At 37.8% G+C, this 16,747-nt stretch overlaps 1 protein-coding gene across 4 annotated transcripts in view; it reads right to left on the reverse strand.

The window, feature by feature from the left end:
- MAEL (maelstrom spermatogenic transposon silencer) overlaps window positions 1–16,747 on the reverse strand; it is a 76,372-nt gene that overhangs the window by 28,481 nt on the left and 31,144 nt on the right. For all 4 annotated transcript variants that reach the window (XM_027526821.1, XM_027526827.1, XM_027526813.1 and 1 more), the window contains 3 exons: window positions 3,161–3,285; window positions 2,318–2,372; window positions 2,057–2,198 (listed from right to left, as the gene is read on the reverse strand). In XM_027526821.1, the coding sequence (XP_027382622.1) occupies window positions 2,057–2,198; window positions 2,318–2,372; window positions 3,161–3,285 (322 nt within the window). The remainder of the gene's footprint in view (window positions 1–2,056; window positions 2,199–2,317; window positions 2,373–3,160; window positions 3,286–16,747) is intronic.

The following is a 16,747-nucleotide window of genomic DNA, read 5'->3' on the forward strand; positions in this document are numbered from 1 at the left end:
CTTCCAGATGTTCAAGCTGGATTTAGAGAAGGCAGAGGAATCAGATATCAAATTGCCAACATCTGCTGGATCATGGAAAAAGCAAGAGAGTTGCAGAAAAACATCTATTTCTGCTTTATTGACTGTGCCAAAGCCTTTGACTGTGTGGATCACAATAAACTGTGGAAAATTCTGAAAGAGATTGGAATACCAGACCACCTGATCTGCCTCTTGAGAAACCTATATGCAGGTCAGGAAGCAACAGTTAGAACTGGACATGGAACAACAGACTGGTTCCAAATAGGAACAGGAGTATGTCAAGGCTGTATATTGTCACCCTGTTTATTTAACTTCTATGCAGAGTACATCATGAGAAACACTGGGCTGGAAGAAGCACAAGCTGGAATCAAGATTGCCGGGAGAAATATCAATAACCTCAGATATGCAGATGACACCACCCTTATGGCAGAAAGTGAAGAGGAACTGAAGAACCCCTTGATGAAAGTAAAAGAGGAAAGTTAAAAAGTTGGCTTAAAGCTCAACATTCAGAAAATGAAGATCATGGCATCTGGTCCCATCAGTTTATGGGAAATAGATGGGGAAACAGTGGAAACAGTGTCAGATTTTATTTTTTTGGGGGGCTCCAAAATCACTGCAGATGGTGACTGCAACCATGAAATTAAAAGACGCTTACTCCTTGGAAGGAAAGTTATGACCAACCTAGATAGCATATTCAAAAGTAGAGACATTACTTTGCCAACAAAGGTCCATCTAGTCAAGGCTATGGTTTTTCCAGTGGTCATGTATGGATGTGAGAGTTGGACTGTGAAGACAGCTGAGCGCCGAAGAGTTGATGCTTTTGAACTGTGGTAGGGGAGAAGACTCTTGAGAGTCCCTTGGACTGCAAGGAGATGCAACCAGTCCATCCTAAAGGAGATCAGTCCTGGGTGTTCACTGGAAGGACTGATGCTGAAGCTGTAACTCCAGTACTTTGGCTACCTCATGTGAAGAGCTGACTCACTGGAAAAGACCCTGATGCTGGGAGGGATTGGGGGCAGGAGGAGAAGGGGACGACAGAGGATGAGATGGCTGGATGGCATCACTGACTCGATGGATGTGAGTTTGAGTGAACTCCGGGAGTCGGTGATGGACAGGGAGGCCTGGCGTTTTGTGATTCATGGGGTCGCAAACAGTCGACACTACTGAGCAACTGAACTGAACTGATTGTAGCAATGGTAATATAGTGTTTTGATAACTGTATTGTGGCAATACACATGTTCCTGTTCTTACGAACATTTCTGATATTCAGGGTGAAAAGGCATGGGGCAGCAACTCACTCTTAAGTGGTTGAGAAAAAGAAACTGTTTATTTTTATAAACATATTAAAATATTAACAATTAGAATCTGAGAATGGTATATACAATTTCCTTGTACTGTTGCTAAGTAACTTCAGTCGTGTCTGATTCTGTGTGACCCCATAGACGGCAGCCCACCAGGCTCCCTGGTCCCTGGGATCCTCCAGGCAAGAACACTGGAGTGGGTTGCTATTTCCTTCTCCAATGCCTGAAAGTGAAAAGTGAAAGTGAAGTCGCTCAGTCGTGCCCGACTCTTAGCGACCCCATCGACTGGGGCCCACCAGGCTCCTCCATTCATGGGATTTTCCAGGCAAAAGTACTGGAGTGGGGTGCCATTGCCTTCTCCGTTCCTTGTACTAGAGTCTTTCAAATTTTCTGTAAGCCTGAAATATCAAAATAAAAAATACTTTCCATTTCATTTTTATATTTCTTATAAGAATTCTATGTAATAGAGTCTTTATTTAAATGGATACTATATACTTTCATCAATACAGACACTCTAAATGATAAAATACTGTCATTTTATTTATTATTTTGCTTTTGCTTTTAGTGATAAACAAATTAACAATGTATCTTATAATCAGTGAAACCTTATATTCAAGGAAATACAATGATTCCAAAGTTTCATAGGAAAGTCATGCTTTAAATGGCACAAACTAATCCTACTGTATTTCTCAGTTCAGAAAAAAGTCAGTACGATTATCACAAAATCACATAAGTACCTTGTGTTGCTGGAATAATCCCACATGGCCACCTCTAGGAGGCTCCGAACCCAAGTCTTGGAAGGCTCCTTCAGAAATTTTTGCTGGTAGATCCCTACTACAAGATCCTCTACAGTGAGAAGTTCTAGATCTTGTCTGATTTCTTCCATTGGTAAATAAAAACAAACATAAAATTAGTGAATTCAGGTAGACAGAACATGTAAATGAAAATGGAAACACACATACTAAAATGCATTTGAGCAGTGACCCAGTTTAACTTACCTGATGACTTTGCCATATGCTTCAAACACCAGTTGACTCTGGCTCTATCATCAGACTAGAGAAGGGAAAAAATTTTACTTGTATTTTCTTCTATCCTGTTACTTTCAATTAATAAGGCCCTTTCAAACTGTGGGAGGGAGGATGGGGAAGGGGAAGGGAAAGGCTGAAGAATCCACGATAACTAAATGAGAATGGTTAAAAAAAAAAAAAGGGCAACATATACTAGAAAATACTGCTAATAATAACCAGTTACGTTCATAAGGCATTGTTAATATACTTTATGAACAGCGAGTGAGACTTAGGGTAGGCAAACGAAACCAATGTTCAGAAAAAGATAAGGTGATTTATGTTCATGGTGAGAAATGTTTGATTTTTACTGTTTTATTAATAAAACAGTAAGGTTAAAACTCAATTCTACTACACCAAGCCTGAAAGAATTTACACAAAACAAAGAATAAAATTACAAAAAGAAGATCAAGGAATTACTACAAAAATAGTTCTGAATAAATGGTACTCTTGCCTGGAAGTGATAGGTGTACAAACTAGAAACCCATCCTTCAGGGTAAAAAGATATTGAAGATATTTCAGAAGGAGGAACTATAAACATGAAATCTACCAAAGGTGAAATATATTCAGTTACTGCAGTCTTCAAAATCCGTCCAATATTACACAAATGTAGAAGAAAAGGCATTATACATACCTAATTACATTCAAAGCAACTAAAAATGAACATATTTTAACACACAGTTAAGACACAGGCGAAAGTTCTTTCTTTGGGTATCTTTCATGGATCTTCTATTTTCTAAGTAGATGACTTAAAAGAAATTCTTATGTTGAAATTACCTTGCAGTAGATAGGTGGCCAATTCCCTGGGTTTGGATGAATGAATCTATAAAGATTTTCTAACACAGTTGCTTGGTCATGCCCAGATTCAAAGTGTGAAATAGGAATCTTGTGACTAGAATCACCTGAAGGAAATAAAAAGGTAGGTAGGAGTTAAAATTTGACCAAGACAGATATTATGGATTAGGTATAGAAGGGTGGGTATAGGAAGGAGTAATGGGTAACTTGTATTTAAGTACTTGTACAAAGCCTGGTTATGGTCAGGTACTTTACAAATTTTATCCCATAATATTATAAAATAGGTAATATATACCTGTGGCCGATTCATTTTGATATTTGGCAAAACTAATACAATTATGTAAAGTTTAAAAATAAAATAAAAAAAATAGGTAATATACATATTAAAGAAGAGGGAACTGAGAATCACAGAAGTTAACAGTAAGTTAACAGCTGGTGAACAGTGGAGTCAGGACTCAAGCCCAGGCTTGTTAAGTGAAAGCAGCAGTGTTTTCACCATTTCTAAGCTGCTCTTCACGAATCTGTTTTATTAAAAAGACTGGAGACCTTGTAAACCAGTAATGACTGGTTTTTAGGAGGTTGTAAAATGGTATTTCCACTTCCAGTAAAATACAGACGAAGTAATACAAACTTCCCACAAAAATTTAGGATATCAAAAACAGCTACAGTAGCAAGGAATTATTAGGTCAAAAGCAAAATAAGCCACAGAGGTGATCAAATGCAAAGAGAGGTGATCAAAATGCAAAGAAGTCAGAGAGGTCAGCCTAACTCTGGAGGCAGTTTTTACCCTGGAGTCATTTGCTAATTCCTTAATAGAAAGTTTACTGGCTAAGAAGTTGTGTTTCAGACAGCTTTGGGGGCCTGGTTTGTGAGACCCCTGGTGTCTAGAAAAAGCAATCATAAATCCTTTCTAGAAGAGAAATATCAACCTCAAGTTACCTTAAACCATTTTTTTCCCCCAGATAATCTATATGAATAAACCAGGTAAACACACACGAAAGAGAGAACCAAGACAAAGTTGAAAGACAAAATCGAGTCCAGAAGCGGAAGTTTCTGGACATAGATTTTAAATAATCATGCTTATTATTTGATGAGATCAAATTACAAATTTCAACATAAAATTGGAAACTATTAAGAAAAAGAATGCTAGGAACTCTCTGGTGGTCTAGTGATGGGGACTTGGCATTTTCACTGCTGGGGCCCTGGGTTCAATCCTTCAAGCAGCGCTGTGCAGCCAATTAAAAAAATAATACAGGAAGAGTTCAAGTTCTGGTAATGACAGACTAAGGAAATGATAGAACACATCAAACACCTGCTTGAAGGCACTGCAGAGACACAAATGAAGAGAGGAATTTTAAGTCCAAAATCTTAAAATGAAGAAATCCTACAGAGCTGAATCTGGCAGTTGGGTAGAAGAGATACAGAGACTGAGAAACTGAGATTTCTACAGACCTAGAGCTAGTAAGAATTTAATATATTACTCCAGAATTACTTGTGTATATATAAAAATTTATAAAAAATACTCAATTGTCTTCTGGCCTCCACTGTTTATGCTGTGAAGCCCATTATAAACTTTACTGATGATTTCTTTGCATGTGTGCCAAGTCATATCTACTGTTCAGCACTCAAAAATGACAAGACCTGTTAAGAGAGCTGAATATGTGACTGAACATCAAGATAAACAGACTGCAAAAATATATCCAAAAAAGAAGATCGCCATAATAGTTAACCAACATAAAACTTTAAAAAAACAAGGCTTATTATGTTCAAGGAAATAAAATTACTGATAACTTAAACAGAACCATAAAAAAGAACAAATGTAGACTCAAAAACTGAAAATACATTCCCCAAACCATTTTAGAATGGCAAAACAGCCTTGATGAGAAAATAAAGATTAACCTCAGGTTTAACATGAATGCACAAATCCTAAAACAAACTATTGGCTTGTCCAAAAAGTTTGGTTTTTCTGTAAAATGGCTCTAGTAGTGCTTTAGGTGTCTTTAACTTCATTCAAAACAGTTTTGTTCCACTGTATTATAACAGTTGTCATATCAGTGTGCATTTTAAAGAGTTTACCAAAACTGCTGAATTTTTGTGAAGCCATTTTAATACTGAAGACGGAAGGGAAAAAAAGCCACATTTTCAGAATAATATGCTTTATTATTTCAAGGTAAAAACACAACTGAAGCACAAAGAAAAATTTGTGATGTATATAGAAAAGGTCTTGTGACTGATCAGATGTGCCAAAAGTGGTTTGCACAGTTTCATGGTAGAGATTTCTTGCTGGACGATGCTTCATGGTTGGGCAGACCAGTTGAAGGTGACAGCAATCAAACTGAGATATCGAGAACAATGAACTTTATTCCACATGGGAGATAAGTGACATACTCAAAATATCCCACTCAACCACTGAAAATCAAAACACTATGGTAACTGCTTTTATTAAATATGTTTGGGCTGCACATGAGGAAAAAAAACACAACCTTCTTGATCATATTTCTGAATGCAATTCTCTACTTAAAACATAACAAAAACATTTCGTTTTCTGAATAAATTGTGATGGGTGATAAAAAGCAGATACAGTATAATAATGTAAGTGGAAGGTATCACGGGGAAAGCAAAATGAACCACCACCAACCACACCAAAGGCCGACCTTCATCCAAAGAAGGTGATGGTGTGTACATGATGGGACTGGAAGGGATGAGCTTCTTCTGGAAAACCAAACGATTCATTCCAATAATTACTACTCCCAATTAGACCAACAGAAAGCAGCACTCAATGAAAAGCATCCAGAATTAGCCAAAAGAAAACATAGAATCTTCCATCAGGATAACACAAGTTTGCATGTTTCTTTGATGACCAGGCAAAAGCTGTTAAAGCTTGGCTGGGAAGTTCTGATTTATTCACCATAGTCACTAGCCACTGCACCTTCAAATTTCCATTTATTTTGATCTTTACAAACTTCTTTTAAAGAAAAAAAATTTCAATTCTCTGGTGTAAAAGGCACCTGGAATAATTCTTTGTTCTAAAAGGAAGATGGAATTATGAAGTTGCTGAAAAATGGTAGAAGTTAGTGGAAAAAAATGGTGAATCACTGTTTAATAAAGCTCTTGGTAAAAATGAAAAACGTGTCCTTTATTTTTACTTTTTAAAAACCAAAGGAACTTTTTGATCAACCCATATTAGCAAAGTGAATCCAGCAATTTATTTAAGAGTTATATAGTGAAAATGTTGGATTTGTTCGTGGAATGTAAGGTTAGTTTTTAAGATTAGTAAATCACCATATAAACAAAAGACACAAATCATCTGATATACAGAAAAAGTATTCATTAAAATATGCAACTGATATCTCTAGTGAAAGTGGGAACAAAAGGGAACTTCTTTATCCTGATAAACAGTATACACCAAAACTAAAAAAGAGAGAGAAAAACGATAGCAAACAGAACACTCACTGGTGAAAGATTAGAAACTAGAGTTCACAGCCAACACACTAGGACAAACAGGTTTTAAACGTTTTAAATAAAAGATACAGACTAGAAGAAGTCATTTCACAAATATAAGGAACTTTCTAAAAACCTCAGTTTAGCAAAGGTGGGATAAAACCAAAACAAAAAATAAACAATTAGAAAATATAATTTTGATTCAATTAAAAAAATACTAAAGAGAATAATTTTTAAATAAAATTAATTTTTTCTGAGAAAAAAATATAATTGAGATATATTACATATAATTAACAAGAAAAATGATAAGCTATAACTAATAAGATAAAGACTATAGAGAAAACTAAGACTTTATTATAAAGAACTACACATTTAAAAAATAAGAGTAGCTCTATATTAAAACATTTCTAACTGGGGAATTTTTGCAGAAACCAATGCCAGTGGCATTAATATGTCTCTGGTCAAAAATGTGTAAACATAAAGAATATCATGAGGCTGTCAGTTCTTTTCAAAATGATTCAAAGATTCAAATATATTCAAAATACTGAGATTAGTTTCTCTGCACAGAGGACAAGGCGGCAAAGTAAAAGGACCTGAGTTCACCTCCTCTCGCTAAGAGTCAGACACGACTGAGCGACTTCACTTTCCCTTTTCACTTTCATGCACTGGAGAAGGCAATGGCACCCCACTCCAGTACTCTTGCCTGGAGAGTCCCAGGGATGGGGGATCCTGGTGGGCTGCCGTCTATGGGGTCGAACAGAGTTGGACACGACTGAAGTGACTTAGCAGCAGCAGGAAACACTAAAAATCACAACTGCTGAAAAACTAGCAATAAAGAAGACTGGAACCTCTCCAAAAAATATTCTACCTCCAAAAACAAAAAAAGAACACCACAACAAGATGGTGGGGGCACATTTGCAAAATAATCAAATCTCACACCTGCCAGTTGGGTGAAGCACAAACTGGAAAATATCTCAGAAGTTCTCCCACAGGCATGACAGTTCTGAGCCTTGTGTCAGGCTCCTTAGTCCGGGGGCCTGCTATTGGGAGGAGGAGCCACCAGAGCCATTTGGCTTTGAAGGCTAGCAAGGCTTGCTACAAGAGCTCCAGTGGGCTGGAGGGAAGCAGAAACCCCGCTCTTGGAGAGCACACACAAGATCTCATGTGTACCAGGACCCAGGGGGAAAAGCAGCAGCTTCATAGGAGTCTGGGCTAGACTTACCTGCTGGTCCTAGAGGATCTTCTTGCAAAGCGGGGGCTGCTGTGGTTCACTGTGGGGACAAGAGCACTGGTGGAAAAGGTTCTGGGGCATGCACACTGCTGTGAGCTGTCCTGAAGGATACCATTTTAATGCCAGGTCCTAGCCCCACCCAACAGCCTGAAGGTTCCAGTGCTGAGATGCCTCAAGCCAAAAGATCAACAGGGTGGGAACATATCCCTACTCAAAAGACAAGCTGCTTAAAGTTTTCCTGAGCTCAGTGAAGTGAGTGAAGTCGCTCAGTGTCCGACTCTTTGCTGACCCTATGGATTGTAGCCTACCAGGCTCCTCCCCTCCATGGGATTCTCCAGGCAAGAGTACTGGAGTGGGTTGCCATTTCCTTCTCCAGGTGATCTTCCTGAGCTCAAAGCTGCCTCTAAACACAATCTTTGCCACTGCCCTGCCCACCAGAGGAACAGGACCCAGCTCCAACCACCAGGGGGCAGACACCAGAAGAAAAATGAATTACAACCTTGTAGCCAATGGGACTACAAAGACAGAAAGTGAGACAAAGTGGGATGACAGAGGAATAGGTTCCAGATGAAGGAACAACAACAAAAAAACACTAAGTGGAGATAGACAATCTACCTGAAAAAGAATTGAGTGTAATGACAGTAAAGAGGATCCAAAATCTTGGAAAAAGAATGGAGGCACAGACCAAGAAGATACAAGAAATGCTCAACGAAGAGCCAGATGATATAAAGAACAAACAGAGTGGTAAATGCAGTAAATGAAAAATACACTAGAAGGAATCAATAGCAAAATCAATGAGGCAGAAGAATGGATAAGTGAGCTGGAAGACAGAATGGTAGAACTCACAGCTGTGGAACAGAATAAAGAAAACAAAAGAAAAAAGAATAAAAAGAAATGAGGACAGTTTAAGAGAACTCTGAGACAATATTAAATGCACGAGAATTCATGTTATAGGGGTCCTGAAAGAAGATGTAGAGAAAGGGCCTGACAAAATATTTGAAGATATAATATCTGAAAACTTCCCTATTATGGAAAAGTCACCCAAGTTGAGGAGGCAGAGTCATGTACAGCAGAAACCCAAGGAGGAATGTGCCAAGACACATGTTAACCAAATTGATAAAAATAAAAGACAAAAGTAAAATATTAAAAGCAACAAGGGAAAAGCAACAAATAACATTAAGAGAATCCCTGTAAGGTTATCAGCTGATTCTTCAGGAAAAACTCTACAGGCCAGAAGAAAATGGTTGGACATATTTAAAATGATGAAGGGAAAAATGACAACCAAAAATACTCTACTCAGCAAGGCTCTCATTCATATTTGATGCAGAAATCAAAAGCTTTATAGACAAGCAAAAGTTGTGAGAATTCAGCACTACCAAGCCAGTTTCATAACAAATAGTACAGGAACCTCTCTAAATGGAAATGAAAAGGCTGCAACTAGAAACAAAATTACAAATAGGAAAGCTCACCAGTACACACAGTAAAAACAGGAAATCACTCACACAGAATGAGTCGAGTACAAATGCAGGATAATGGAAACACATTTGAAATTAAGAGACCAGCAACTTAATCTTGGATATATAGACTTCTATGTAAACAGATCAAGTGCTCCAACCAAAAGACATACAGTGGTTGAACGTCCAAAAATAAGACCACATATATGCTGTTTACAAGAGAACCACTTCAGATCTAGGGATACATACAGACTGAAAGCGAGGAGATGGAAAACGACATTCCATGCAAAAGAAAATCAACAAGGGAATAATACTCGTATCAGAAAAAATGAACTTCAAAATAAAGACATACAAGATACAAAGAAGGATACTACCTAATGATCAAGTTCAGTTCAGTTGCTCAGTCGTGTCCGATTCTTCGTGACCACCACGGACTGCAGCACAGCAGACCTCCCTGTCCATCACAAACTCCCAGAGTTCACACAAACTCAGGTCCATTGAGTCAGTGATGCCATCCAGCCATCTCACCCTCTGTTGTCCCCTTCTCCTCCTGCCCCCAATCCCTCCCAGCATCAGAGTCTTTTCCAGTGAGTCAACTCTTCGCATGAGGTGGCCAAAGTACTGGAGTTTCAGCTTTAGCATCATTCCTTCCAAAGAACACCCAGGACTGATCTCCTTTAGAATGGACTGGTTGGATCTCCTTGCAGTCCAAGGGACTCTCAAGAGTCTTCTTCAACACCACAGCTCAAAAGCATCAATTCTTTGGTGCTCAGCTTTCTTTATAGTCCAACTCTCACATCAATACATGATTACTGGAAAAACCGTAGCTTTGACTAGACGGACCTTTGTTGGCAAAGTAATGTCTCTGCTTTTGAATATGCTGTCTAGGTTGATCATAAATTCTCTTCCAAGGAGGAAGTGTCTTTAAATTTCATGGCTGCAGTCACCATCTGCAGTGATTTTGGAGCCCCCCAAAACAGTCCGACACTGTTTCCCCATCTATTTCCCATGAAGTGATGGGACCAGATGCCATGATCTTCGTTTTCTGAATGTTGAGCTTTAAGCCAACTTTTTCACTCTCCTCTTTCACTTTCATCAAGCGGTTCTTTAGTTCCTCTTCACTTTCTGCGATAAGGGTGATGTCATCTGCATATCTGAGGTTATTGATCCGGCAATCTTGATTGCAGCTTGTACTTCATCTAGCCCAGCGTTTCTCATGATGTACTCTGCATATAAGTTAAATAAACAGGGTGACAATATACAGTCTTGAAGTACTCCTTTCCCAATTTGGAACCAGTCTGCTGCTCCATGTCCGGTTCTAAACTGTAGCTTCCTGATCTGCATACAGATTTCTGAAGAGGCAGGTCAGGTGGTCTGGTATTCCCTTCTCTTTAAAAATTTTCCAGAGTTTGTTGTGGTTCACACTGTCCAAGGCTTTGGCATAGTCAAGAAAGCAGATGTTTTTCTGGAACTCTCTAGCTTCTTCAATGATCCAGTGGATGTTGGCAATTTGATCTCTGCTTCTTCAGCCATTTCTAAATCCAGCTTGAATACCTGGAAATTCACGGTTCACGTATTGCTGAAGCCTGGCTCAGAGAATTCTGAGCATTACTTTACTAGCATGTGAGATGAGTGCAAATGTGTGGTACTTTGAGCATTCTTTGGTATTGCCTTTCTTTGGGATTAGAATAAAAACTGACCTTTTCCAGTCCTGTGGCCACTGCTGAGTTTTCCAAATTTGCTGGCATATTGAGTGCAGCACCTTCACAGCATCATCTTTCAGGATTTGAAATAGCTCAACTGGAATTCCATCACCTCCACTAGTATTGTTCATAGTAATGCTTTCTAAGCCCCACTTGACTTCATATTCCAGGATGTCTGGCTCTGGGTGAGTGATCACACCATCATGATTATCTGGGTCATGAAGATTTTTTTGTATAGTTCTTCTGTGTATTCTTGCCACCTCTTCTTAATATCTTCTGCTTCTGTTAGGTTCATACAATTTCTGTCCTTTATGAAGCCCATTGTTGCATGAAATGTTCCCTTGGTATCTCTAATTTTCTTGAAGACATCTCCAATGTTTCCCATTCTATTGTTTTCCTCTATTTCTTTGCACTGATCACTGAGGAAGGCTTTCTTATCTCTCCTTGCTATTCTTTGGAACTCTGCATCCAAATGGGTATATCTTTGCTTTTTTCCTTTGCCTTTCACTTTTCTTGTATTAACAGCTATTTGTAAGGCTTCCTCAGACAACCATTTTGCATTTCTTTTCCTTGGGAATGGTCTTGATCCCTGCCTCCTGTACAATGTTACGAACCTCTGTCCATAGTTCTTCAGGCACTCTGTCTATCAAATCTAATCCCTTGAATCTATTTGTCACTTCTACTGTATAATGATCAAGAGATCAATCCAAAAAGAGGAATTAACAATTTTACATGCAATCAACATAGGAGCAATAATAATATAATGCAAATGCTAACAGTCATAGAGATTCAGGTTTGATCTCTGTGTTGGGAAGAGGAAGAAATGGGCCTCTGGGCCTGGAGGAGGAAATGGAAACCAATTCCAGGATTCTTGCTGAAACAAATCCCATGGACAGAGGAGCCTGGAAGGCTACAATCCATAGGGTCACAAGAGTCAGACACAACTGAGCAACTGAACAAGACACACACACCAGCCATGAAAGGAGAAGTCAACAGTAACACAACAGTGGGGACTTCAACATTACATTTATATCAACAGACAGATCATCCAAATCGAAATCAGTAAGAAACGCAGGTCTTAAATACACATTAGACAGACTTAACTGATACTTATAAGAACATTCCATCTGAAAGCAGCAGAATACAAATCCTTCTCAAGTGCACATGAAACATTCTCCAGGAGTGATCACAGGCTAGGCCACAAAGCAAGCTTGGGTAAAACTGCAATTACATCAATCTTTTCCAACCACAACACTAGAAGATTTTTTAAAAAATCAAGAAAAAAAAAACTCAGAGGATAAACAATATGCTGCTAAATAACTAATGGATCATGGGGAAGAAAGAGGAAATAAAAAAATACTTAGAGATAAATGCAAACAAAAGCACGATGATCCAAATTTATGGGATGCATCAAAAGCAGTTCTAAGAGGGAAGTTTATAAGCAATACAATCTTATCTCAGGAAACAAGAAAAATCTGTCAAACAAAAAAAACTAACATTACGCCTAGAGCAACCAGAGGAAAAAACAAAAACTTAAAATTAGCAGAAGGAAAGAAAGAGCAGAAATAAATGAAATGGAGACAAAACAATAAATTAAATAGAGACAAAATAAACAATAGACAAGGTCAATGAAACCAAAAGCTGGTTCTTTGAGAAGATAAACAAAATTGATAAACCTGTAGCTAGACTCATCAAGGAAAAAAGGGAGAGGGCTGAACTTAAAACTAGAAGTGAAATAAGAAGAAATTATAATGGATACCACAGAAATACAAAGAATCAAAGGAAGCTACTATGAGAAACTACACATGAATAAAATGGACAATCTAGAAGAAACAGACAAATTATTAGAAAAGTGTGTGCGTATCTGTGCTCAGTTGCTCAGTTGTGCTCAATTTTTGGAGACCTTATAGACTGTAGCCCACCAGGCTCCTCTGTCCATGGGATTTTCCAGGCAAGAATACTGGAGTGGGTTGCCATTTCCTCCTCCAGGGGGTCTTCCCACCCCAGGAATGGAACCCATGACTCCTGCACTGAGCCACCTGGGAAGCTTATTAGAAAAGTACAACCTTCCAAACCAGGAAGAAACATAAAATACAAACAGAACAATCACAAGTACTGAGATTGAAACTAATTAAAACACTCCCAACAAAGTTAAGTCCAGGACCAGATGGCATCACAGGCGAGTTCCATTAAACACTTAGAGCAGAGTTAGCATCTATCCATCTGAAACTATTCTGAAAAATGGCACAGGAAGGAACACTTCCAAACTCATTCTGAGGCCAAAATCAGGCAAAGACGACACACAAAAATATTAGAGGCCACTATCAATGAACAAAGATGCAAAAACCTCAGTAAATACTAGCAAACTAAATCCAGCAGTATATTAAAAGGATCATACATCATGATCAAATGGACTTACCCCAAAGATACAAGTATTTTTAAGTATCTCCAAGTCAGTGTGATGCACCCCATTTACAAATTAAAGAAAATCCATAAAAAAGTGGGCACAGATGGAATATACCTCAACATAATAAAGGCCATATGTGACAAATTCAACACCATATTCAATGGTGAAAAGCTAAAACATTCCCTCTAAGACCAGGAACAAAACAAGGATGTCTACTCTCACCACTTTTATTGAACATAGTTTGGGAGTCCTAGCCAGGGCAATCAAAGAAGAAAACAAAACGAATCCAAATTGGAAAAGTAGTAGCATAACCATCACTGTTTGCAAATGACATGATACTATACATAGAAAATCCTAAAGATGTTACCAGAAAACTTACTACAGTTCATTAATTCAGTAAAATTTTAGGAGACTAAATTAATACACAGAAATCTGTTGCATACTTACACACTAAGAAAAAAAGAACAGAAAGAAAAAATAAGGAAACCATCTCATTTGCCATCACATCAAAAAGAGTAAAATATCTAGGAATAAACTTAACCTAAGGAGGCAAACAATTAGAATTGGACATGGAATAACAGACTGGTTCCAAATAGGAAAAGGAGTACGTCAAGGCTGTATACTGTCACCCTGCTCATTTAACTTATATGCAGAGTACATCATGAGAAACACTGGGCTGAAAGAAGCACAAGTTGGAATCAAGATTGCCGGGAGAAATATCAATAACCTCAGATATGCAGATGATACCACCCTTATGGCAGAAAGTGAAGAGGAACTAAAAAGCCTCTTGATGAAGGTGAAAGAAGAGAGTGAAGAAGTTGGCTTAAAACCCAACAGTCAGAAAACGAAGATCATGGCATCTGGTCCCATTACTTCATGGGAAATAGATGGGGAAACAGTGGAAACAGTGTCAGACTTTGTTTTTTTTGGCTCCAAAATCACTGCAGATTGTGATTGCAGACGTGAAATTAAAAGATGCTTACTCCTTGGAAGGAAAGTTATGACCAACCTAGATAGCATATTCAAAAGCAGAGACATTACTTTGCCAACAAAGGTCCGTCTAGTCAAGGCTATGGTTTTTCCAGTGGTCATGTATGGATGTGAGAGTTGGACTGTGAAGAAAGCTGAGCGCCTAAGAATTGATGCTTTTGAACTGTGGTGCTGGAGAAGATTCTTGAGAGTCCCTTGGACTGCAAGGAGATCCAACCAGTCCATTCTAAAGGATATCAGTCCTGGGTGTTCTTTGGAAGGAATGATGCTAAAGCTGAAACTCCAGTACTTTGGCTACCTCATGCGAAGAGTTGACTCACTGGAAAAGACTCTGATGCTGGGAGGGATTGGGGGCAGGAGGAGAAGGGGACAACAGAGGGTGAGATGGCTGGATGGCATCACTGACTCAATGGACCTGAGTTTGTGTGAACTCTGGGAGTTTGTGATGGACAGGGAGGCCTGGCGTGCTGCAATTCATGGGGTCACAAAGAGTCAGACAGAACTGAGCAACTCAGCTGAACTGAAGGAGGCAAAAGACCTGTACTCTGAAAACTAGAAGGTGCAGAGCAAAGAAACTAAAGATGACACAGATAGATAAACCATGTTCTCAGATCTGAAGAATCAATATTGTCAAAATGATTATACTACTCAAGGTAGTGTACTGACTCGATGCAATCCCTATCAAATTACCAATGTCACTGTTTTAGAGGACTAGAAAACAAAAACAACCTTAAAATTTGTAGGCAGACACAAAAGACTCCAAAACAGCCAAAGCAATCTTAAGATGAACAGAGCTGGAGGAATCAGGCTCCCTGACTTCAGATTATACTATAAAGCTAAGGTCATCAAAACAGTATGGTACTCATACAAAAACACAGAACAATGGAATAGGATAAAAAGCCCAGAAATAAACCCACTCACCTATGGTCAATAATCTACAGCAAAGAAGGCAAGAATATACAGTGGATAAAGGACAGTCTCTTCACTAAGCGGTGCTGGGAAAAATGGCCAGACACATGTGACAGAACGATATAATATTAAAACATTCTTTAAAAATGTACACAAAAATAAGGTCCAAATGATTAAAAACCTAAATGTAAGACCAGATACTGTAAAACTCTTAAGAGGAAAACAGAACACTCTCTGACATAAATCATGGCAGTATCTTTTTGGATCCACATCCTAATAACAATAAAAACAATAATGAACAAATAGGACCTAACTAAAAGCCTTCCCTAGTGGTCTAGTTGCTAAGACTCTAAGTTCCCAATGCAGGAAGCCCTGCTTTGACCTCTCATCAAGGAGCTAGATCCCATAGCTGCAACAAAGTTTGAAGATCCCCTGGACTACAACTAAGACCTGGCTCAACAAATACATAAATAAAAATAAACAAATATTTAAAAGCTTTTGCACAGCAAAGCAAACCATAAACAAAACCACAAGACAACCCACAGAATTAGAAAAAATATTTTCAAATGATGCAACCCACAAGACATTATTCCCTCAATCTACAAACAGCTCATGTTGCTGAATAAAAAAAAAAAAAAAAAATGGGTGGAAGATCTTAATAAACATTTTTCCAAAGATGTACAGATGATCAAAACGCACAAAAAAGATGCTCAACTTTGATAATTATCAAAATGCAAATCAAAATTATAATGCAAATAAAAATTATCTCAATAATTTTTATTTTCAAAATTTGCATTATATAAATTTTAAAATAAATTTTATATTTTTATAAATCTTATAACATAAAAATTGCATTACAAATTATAAAATTTCCATTATAATTTATTGCAAATTATATTATAAATTGTTATAATTTATAATATAAATTACTATAAAATTTGCATTACAATTATAAAATGAATTTACACTATAATTTTGATTATAATTCAAATAAAAATTATAATGCAAATCAAAATCACCACCATCATCAAAATGTCTACAAATAGTAAATGCTGGAGAGGGTATGGAGAAAAAGGAACCTCCTACACTGTTGGTAAGAATGTAAATTGGTACAACCACTATGAAAGAAGTCTGGAGGTTCCTTAAAAAAACTAAAAAGAGAGTTGCCATATGATCTAAGAATCCTACTCTTAGGCATATATCCAGAGAAAACCATACTTTGAAAATATACATGCACTTCAATGTTCACTGCAGTACTATTTCCAATAGCCAAGAAATGGAAGCAACCTAAATGTCCATCAACAGATGAATGGATAAAGATGTGGTACATATATACAATGGAAAAAAAAAAAGAATAAGATAATGCCGTTTGGAGGGATTTACCCAGCATCCAGTGGTTAAGACTCTGCACTTCCACTGCAGAGGCACAGGTTT

Source organism: Bos indicus x Bos taurus, chromosome 3 (assembly GCF_003369695.1).
Source record: "Bos indicus x Bos taurus breed Angus x Brahman F1 hybrid chromosome 3, Bos_hybrid_MaternalHap_v2.0, whole genome shotgun sequence".
NCBI lineage: Eukaryota > Metazoa > Chordata > Mammalia > Artiodactyla > Bovidae > Bos > Bos indicus x Bos taurus.